At 36.9% G+C, this 9258-nt stretch overlaps 1 protein-coding gene across 1 annotated transcript in view; it reads right to left on the bottom strand.

The window, feature by feature from the left end:
* Positions 1 to 9258, bottom strand: part of Hdx (highly divergent homeobox) — a 134511-nt gene that overhangs the window by 35664 nt on the left and 89589 nt on the right. Inside the window, exon 5 of the mRNA XM_005366713.3 lies at positions 5345 to 5491. Coding sequence (XP_005366770.1) covers positions 5345 to 5491 — 147 coding nt within the window. The remainder of the gene's footprint in view (positions 1 to 5344; positions 5492 to 9258) is intronic.

Genomic DNA, 9258 nt, shown 5'->3' with positions numbered 1-9258 from the left:
AAAAAAAAGATGACAAAACCGATACTGTGGGGAAGTATTGAGAAGGTTTGAGGAAAAATGATCAAGTTTAGAAAACTAAACATGCAAATATCAAAAGGACAACGTAAGAATGATACTGTGGTTGCACACACTGATAGCGCTAGCACATGAAAGGCTGAGGCTTCCACAAATTCCATGGCAGCCTAGACTACATGATGAGTATTAGCCAGCCAGAGCTACACAGGGAGAGCTTGTCTCACAAACCCCAAAGCAAAAACTAAGTAGATTTTAAGTTCCATGGGAGTAAAGTCTATTATCCTTAAAGGCAAACAGAATTGCACCACATCGTTGGAAGGTGTCGAGTATTTACATTCTAATGATGCCAATTTTTTGCAAGTTTGTTTGGAGGGTCTCACAGGAAGTGCTACTACTTATATACCTTTCTCGGAAGAATAGTCCACCTCTTTTGAGGATGCTTGCCCTTGTTAATGAATCCTCAGTTTCAGGAGGAAGACATATAAAGCTGTAAGGAAAGAAGGGGACTTCTGCCTAACTGACTGAACTGGCTGAATCACCCCTGGTTTATCATGCCAGATCACCCTAACAACCTAATGTTCATGTTGAATATTGTACTAAACAACATTAAGGGAGGATATTGAGGGAAGATATGAATATAAGTAAATGAAAAGATTAAGGAAGCAATGTCAGAAGACTTTTTTAAAAGCCTTAAAATTTATAGCAAAAATTTAACAGACACTAACATGGAAAAAAAGCTTCAAAAAGTGGAGATGTAAACAGATTTGTGAGAGCCAGCTGGATATTCCTCATGTTTGTTCTCCCTTGTTTGAGAGTAATAACAGGTTTATTTAGCTGAGCCCATGATTGACACAGTAAAACTCTATTTGTAGCTTCCCTTACAGTTTGGTTATGACCATGTGACAAATCTTTAGCCAATTTGATGGAAGTGAAAGTGTTTAATGATAGTTTCTACAGTCTCTTTATGAAAGACTATTGGTATTTTCTCTGCTCTCCGTTGTATTTCTAGGAGCTATATATGCCATCATTATGGATCTTGAAGAAGTGTTGTACCATACAAGTGACAGAAAAAAAGATAGAATGCATTAATATCTCTAAGGCTCCTCTAGAATTTCTATACTAGCTGAAGACAGCATATCCACTGGACAAAATTGTAAGGGTTTGTCTAAGCCACTTTTATTTTGAGTGTTTCTATAATTCACAGCTAATTCACAGATGGAAGTAAATACCAAAGGAATCATCAATGGAACAAAAAGTGTTTGACTTCAGCTATTGTAAAGATAGGAGGGGAAGAGTAGGTAAGTTTTTAAAACAAATTCTACAGAAGTTGCAATGTGTATAACTTTACCTTGAAACTATTTAGCTGTTTTATTCAAATAACTTAAAGGAAGTTAAGACAATTGGGCTCACAATGTTCCCCACAAGAACCATAGCTTAACAAAACCCCCAGTACCAGGCACAAGAAATTTCCTTTCAAATAGTTGGTCATGTAGTCCCAAGTAACTGCCGAAACAATATAGATTACTGAAAGCAGCCCTGGTTGCCTCTCAGTGTTTGAAGGGGAATCTGCTGCTGAAGACACCACAACTTAGGACACAGAACTCAGCTGGTTCGAGCTGCATCTGACCCGAAAGCCTCTTTCCTGTGCCCTAGTTTCTATGGTTCCAGAATAGGCTATGCAAACTTTCAAGGGAGGGAAGCAGCTAAATAGTCCTACCCAGCTACATCATCTAGGAATCATGACACTGACCATGATGGTAAGATATACATAAAAGCACAATAAATGGCACACTCATGTCAATGGCAATCAACAGGTGTCTTAATTGGACTTAAGGTCCACTAAGTAGGAGGGAAATCATGCCTGGTATTGAGAGTACAGCCAGTTTCTCAGGGCCAAGAACCTTAGAAAAGAATCTATTTCTGCCACTTTGCTAGACCAACATAATTCTTTACTACATTCTAAATAAAACTTATCCTACCACCCTTCATCAATGGAGCCCCTCCTTACAGCAAACAAAGGCTACCATGTTACAAGTGGACACAATACAAAGATCAACAGACTGTAGGGAGCTCAGCCCTACCAGATACATCTACACAACATCTCCCCTGTATCTATGTCTCAGGGCATATCATGGAAGAGAGGGCAGAAATAATGTAACAGTCAGAATACCAGGAAGTGTGTGATGAAACAATCCACCCATAAAATGGCGTCATCAACAAGACTGGGATAATGGCAATAACAATGGGTACATTATTATGAAAGGGAAAAAATTTTGTGGGGTCTCATCCTTAGACAAAGAACTAACTATATATAGGCAACTTTCTGTGGAGAAGGAGAATTAGCCTCTCTTAGGGATGACCCCTATCCATGGGTTGTTTAATGCAGAATGATCAGCCCTGAAGTCATATACATAAACAACAAGGGACTCAGTAAGTTGTATTTATGAATTTGTGAAAGTTTGGGAAAAATTATTAACAAATAACCTCAAAATGCTGATTCCCTCCCTCCCTCTCCCTCGCCCCTCTCCCTGATCTCTCTCTATATACATAACACTGATAAAGAAGAGGTTATCAACTTGAGAGTTGGGAGGACATGAGAGGGTAACTAGGAAGGGGTCAAGGAAAGAAAAGGGAGGGCAAAGTGATAGAATTCTATTTCAATTAACAATATATGTAAACATATCTAGTGCTTTATTTATTATTAGTATTTATGTATATGTGCATATATACTGTATATGTATGGAGTGTGTGTATTCATGTTCAGATACACACATGCCACAGTGTGCTTGTGATAATCAGAGGACAATTTTCAGGTGCTAGCTAGTTCTCTTCTACCATGGTAACTGAGGCTTAAGTGTAGGCCATGGCTTAGAGAGCAAGCATCTTTGATTTTTAAAAATAAAACTGAAAAAAAAACCACAATCCCCACATTTCCCTATTTGTGGTCTTTACTTAGGTTCTCCATTTTATAATTCCACATTCATATGGTCTCTGGTAATTTTTTTTTCTTTTGGATCATCCTCTTGCTGTACTCAAAACTCTTTGAAAACAGGATGTTTCTGATGCATTTCTTTTTCATTGTTAGTATACACTCTCACACAGCAGTGTACTCAGCAACACAGGATTGAAATTGATTTACACCCAGATAAAAACAAGAAAAAGCAAAGCTCTGACTAGGACAGTACATGTTTTTAGAGTTGTATTTATTTTGAGAGAACTTTGCCCCTCATCTTCTCTTTATATTTTCGGAAAAAAAATGTTATTTCATCTGGAAGAATTTTATGTTTTGTCACTTGTTCTTTAAAAATACTTCCCTCGGGATCTTCTGAGATGACCCTTAAGTATGGGCTGAAACCATGTAATACCCTTGCACAAAGCCAAATGTTATCTTTTCTTCCTACCTCTAAGCTGAATGAGAGTAGGAAACTCAATTGGGAAAATCTTTGTAACACAGAAACCAGTAAATGGGAAAAAATACAAAAAAACAAAACAAAACAACAAAAAAAAAAACAACCCACAACCAAAAGAAGTCACCAGTTCCTTAAAGAAAGATTATTAAATATTTACAATACCATAATAATCTCAACCTCATATAAATGCCCTTCAAATGGCATACAAACTACTATCCCCACAATTGATTAGTACAATTATTTTATCAATTATTTATTGTAATACACGAGATTCATTTCAGATCATTTCATGCAATTTTTCTTTTTTCTTTACTCTTCTCTCATATATCATATCCTGACTGTAGTTTTTCCTTCCTCTTCTAGCCCCACCTCCCATCTTTCCCATATCCACTACCCTTCAGAAAAGAGCAGGTCTCCCAGAGATAAACCAAATATGGCATATCAAGTTTCAGTAAGACTAGGCACAAACCCTCATACTAAGGCTGGATGAGGAAACTCAGTAGGAGAAAAAGGATCCTAAAAGTAGGAAAAGAGTCAGAGACAACCCCTGCTCGGCCTCGTAGGAGTCCCATGAAAACAGCAGGCTGCATAACTGTGACATATATGTAGAGGACCTAGGTCAGAACCATGAAGGCTTCCCGATTGCCAGTTCAGTCTCTGTGAGTCCCTATGAGCTCTGGTTAGTTGATTCTGTGGTCCATGTTGACCTGGTGTCCTTAACTCCTGACTTCTACAATCCTTCCTCCCTAGTCTTCTGCAGGGTTCCATAAGCTATACCTAATGTTTGGATGTGGCAGTTTTCTTTTACATAGTATAGTAGTAACACTTTTAAAACAGTTTCAATAAGGAATGTTCGGTATATCATACAATTGACTCATTTAGCATATAAACTTAAGATTTTTCAAGATATTAACAGACATGTGCATCAATAACAACAAATTCTGTAAATAATACATCATGACAAAAAAGAAACTCTATGCCCATTACCACTTATTACCTTTATCTACCTACCCCTAGTTCTTGGCGACCCCAATTTACTTACTGATTCCACATGTATCTGTTCTGCACATTTCATATAAAATTAATCATATACTATGTGAGCTTTTGTCACTAGATTATTTTCCTTAACAGAATACTTTTAAGGCTTTTCCTTCTTGAAACTTGCATCAATATCAGCTTTCTTTATATGGACCTACTCTATTCTATTATATGCCTATACCATATTTTATGTATTCATTTGAAGGACATTTACCTTATTTGCACTTCAGGGCTACAAGGATAAGACATATCTGTGTTTGAGTTCTCTTGGAGGACCTATGTTTTCTATTATGTAAGTATAAAGCCAGGAGTAGAATTACTAACACAAGATAAATCTATGTTAAACTTTTGGAGCACAGTTTTCTGAAGTGGAAATGTAAACCTCTAACATTTCTATCAGCAGTGAGCATAGGGTATCAGTTTCTACATATCCTGACCTACCTGTGAGCATCTGTATTTTTAATTATATCCATCATGGTGGATGTTACTATGTCGCTGAGTTTTGATTTTAATTTCTATAATTATGTATAGGTGTATATATACATATATATTAATGTTAAATATGTTTTCATTGGTTTCATGAGAATTTTATACTTTGGGGAAATGTTTATATATAATATACATAAAATATTTATACATATAACACATATATATATAGCTATTTAGAAATGCTTTATTTGTCTCATCACTCAGTTGTGTGATTTATATACTCTGGACATAATTTCCTTATCAGATATATATTTTGAAAAACATGCCTTCCTTTATGCAGGTCTTTTTATTTCATTAATGATATTGTTGGCAATATCCCATGCTCCTAGTTTTCAAGCTTTCATTTATGCTCCTTATCAACTAAGGTATGAAAATTACTGAACATGTCTTACCCGAACTATTTCGCAGTCAACATTTAATTCAGTCGCAACAGCTTCAATCTTCTCTCGACATACAGAGCCCAGGCTGGTCATACCATTGTCCCAGTACTTCTTAAGGGTAGCCAAGTCTCTGTCACTGAACTGAGTACGGTCCTGGAGCTAGAAAACACATTTAAAATTGATGATGATCAAAGGAAGCAATAATATTGAGATGATTCACAGGGTGGGAAGTAAAAGTACCAAGTTAAGTTCATTTGCAAAATTAGCAGGTTTAAGGGGAACACAGGAGTAAGGAGTTCAAACTGGCCTCCCCCAAAAAGGCATTCTCTATTTATCAAAGCAATAAACTTGTAACAAAGAACTTTTATCAGTTCTGGAACAAAGGAGAATCCTATACTCCATAAAATGTTATCTTCTCTTTCAAACTGGTGGATCTTTAAGATCTCATATTCCTCTATCTAGATGTAAATTTAAAAAAAAAAACTGCCGGGCGATGGTGGCGCACGCCTTTAATCCCAGCACTCGGGAGGCAGAGGCAGGTGGATCTCTGTGAGTTCGAGACCAGCCTGGTCTACAGAGCTAGTTCCAGGACAGGCTCCAAAGCCACAGAGAAACCCTGTCTCGAAAAACAAAACAAAACAAAAAAGAAAAGAAAAAACTTCCTCAGAGAAAACCTCAGAGCCAGGTCTCCTTGTGGCAGAAAAGGACCTATTCACCTATCCCACAGTTACCATTATGTATGTTGTAGCCTTTGCTTTCTGGATTTCTATGACTTCTGAGATGACTACCAGCACGAGGAGAAGAAGTTAGACTACCCTCACTTTGGCCAAACTGTAAATTAATTCAGTTGCTTTTGTTAATTTCTAGTTATTAAATTGTTTAAAATACAGAGAAACTGAGACTATGAGTTTATGAACCCAAGTTTCCACCAAAATAACAGATAGATTTTATGAGTTTTACCATTTCCTTATTATGAAAATAGACATTTTCATTGTTTTAAATTTCCATAATACAGTATACTAGTATGAAAGAAATAGAATTGTTTTTAACAGACAGCAATGTAATGTTCTTCACTATGCAAACATGTTCATTACAACAAACAGATAAACAAGAAGATAATTTAAATTAACAACCTAGAATAATACTTAACATTTTAATTCATATTTTTTTTCAAATTTTTTCTTTACTGCACACATTCCCATTCATATATTACAAAAGAAAACAATGATGGGGGCTGGGGATAACACAGCTCACTCAATAAAGCACTCAGTTTGCATGCAGAGGGACCTGCTTTGGGTCCTAGGTACTCATGCAAAAGCCCAATATAATTGTGTGCTTTTGTAATCCTACTGTTTGGGAGACAGAAACAGAAAAAAAAAAAAAACTCTGGGTCTCATCGGTCAGCCAACTCTAGTCTAACTTATGAACTCCAAGACAATGAGAAACTCTGTTTCAAAGGAAGTCTATGGAATCCCTGGTGATGACACATTGGCCTCTCCACACATGTCTAAATTTTTGCATATATGTATACCTCGAACATATATGAATACACACACATACATGCACCAAAACTAGCATCCATCAGTGTGCTGCTTTATAATGATAATCCAGAGTTGTTGTGCAGATAGAAAGAGAAAGATTAAAGGCATCCAAAGTACTTGATTCCTAAGAAGTGATTTCACACATTTCTGACAACTTAAATTAACCTATATATATTTCATAGCTTGTTTCATTTTTTTTCTATTAAATTCTAGCAATGCTACACAAAAGGTAGAGAGAAACTATAAATCTTTTTTTCCCTCCCAGTTGGGCCAAACTGCAAACAATTCCATTTGTTTTATCAATTTGTTTCTTAATTCATTACAATGCAGCCGGTTTATAAACTTAAGGACCCCTAGTAATATATTGAATTTAAAAGGCAAATAAGCAAAATGTAAGAGGACATTTTAATTGTGAAAAATGAATAATATTCATAGCTTCAACATCTTTTGCTTTTAGGCTTTAAAAAACACAATATACCACATTCTTTATATATTGTTTAATTCAATGAGTCTTAGACACACCCCTAGGAAGTAAACTAGGAACTTGATAGAATAATGACTTTCATTTTGCTGATAAGGCAAAATGAAAGGTCAAAGGACTCATTCAGTAGGGCACAAAGGGCTCATTGCAGAGGTTGAAATAAAAATATATCTAACTTTTATCTATAAGCTTTATCCCTACGATGTATACAATTATATTACAGGGTCCTGAAATTTTCTATGTGTTTGTGTGATGTGGTAAAGGAGAAGGAAAGAGGAAGTGAGAAGTAGAGGGTAGGGAGAAAGAAGGTGGGGTACAGGTGAGGGAAGGAACAGTGAGTTGGGTGGAGTGACAATGGAAGAGAAAGAGGGAGGGAGCTATGGAGGAAGGCAGAGACAGACAGACATATAGATAGATAATAGTGATTTAGAAAATGTTTCAAATCATAATGTTTGGGTTATGAGATTGTAGCATAGTATTTTCGTCTGAGCATAATATGACTTTCTCATTACCACCACAGATCAAAGATAACACTGATTCCTTCATCAGGTAAGGAAATAAAACACAATACTAGAGACTCTACTAATGGTAGTGGACCCACCAATCCTCTCTGGTAGTGCAGACTGAAGGGTATAGGACCTCAGCAGGGACTAGAATCAGTGTGCCTCCTCACCGCAAGAACCTTCAGTAGTGCTAGCATACACTGCGGATTAATCAAGTGCAGGGCTCTGTGAGGCAGCTCAGTGATTTTCTTCCCACATATTCTAGGATGGCCATTTGTATGGTGCAGGTGGCTTTGAGCCATCCATGCTCCAGTACGTAAGCCCAACAAACTCACTGATTCCCCAGGCTGGATTTAGATGGAATCTTTCCTCTGGAGAAAATAGCCATTTGTTCATTTTTCCACAGAAAAAGCAATGCAATGGGGGCTCTGGTGCTGCCTTTTGCCTGAGATAAAGTTCACTTAGCACCACGCTAAAACTACCCTTCGCATACGTCTTACTCATATACCCTTTAGCATTTTATTTCTAACTCAAATTTAACATGGAGGACCACCTAAATCAGATTCAGATAAAAGTGGGAAATAAAATATGTACTGTGGAGATGGTACTATGGGCAAAAGCACTTGCTGTGTAAGGATAAGAACCTGAGTTCAAATCTCCATGTCCCATGTGAAAAGCAGTGTAGACCAGGTAGCCCCAGCACTGGGAAATGAAGCTAACTGAACCCTTTATGTTTACCAGCTTAGCCAATCTAGGCAAAATGACAAGCTTCAGGCTTAATGAGATTTTCTTCTTTCTGTTTCCGTGTTTTTCCGCCGTGTGTTTGTGTGTGTGTGTGTGTGTGTGTGTGTGTATACATGTGTTTTATTAAATTCAATTACAAGGGGCTAGAAAGATGGCTCAGCAGTTAAGAGCCTTTCTTCTCCCAAATTTGGTTCCCAGAACTGATATTGGATGCTTCACAACTACCTATAACTCCAGTTCCAAGGGATCTAACTCCTACTCTGGTCTTCACAGGCAATTGCAAACATGTGTTGCACAAGCACACACTCAGGCAAACACACATACACATAACTTAAAAATAAACGTTAAAAATGATTAGTTAAATCGGTTCCTTCTTTCTTAAAAAGTTAAATAACATTTATTGTAAGGACTATTACTAAATCATACATTTTCTATGAATGAATCCAAACATGTCATCTAAGTTTTTTTTCTTTTTTTTTAACTTCTACTTTTTTGTTTTTACTTTTAATTTTTGGCTTTTTTTTTTAATTGAGAAAAGGAAAAAAACAAGTTTCCGCATCCTCCCAGCCTCCCATTTCCCTCCCCCTCCTCCCACCCTTCTCCCCTCCCCCTACTCCTCTCCCTCTCCCTCTCCAGTCCAAAGAGCAGTCAGGGTTC

The sequence above is a fragment of the Microtus ochrogaster genome, unplaced genomic scaffold (genome assembly GCF_000317375.1).
Source record: "Microtus ochrogaster isolate Prairie Vole_2 unplaced genomic scaffold, MicOch1.0 UNK13, whole genome shotgun sequence".
Classification (NCBI taxonomy): Eukaryota; Metazoa; Chordata; class Mammalia; order Rodentia; family Cricetidae; genus Microtus; species Microtus ochrogaster.
This window is presented reverse-complemented; position numbering and strand designations above follow the sequence as displayed.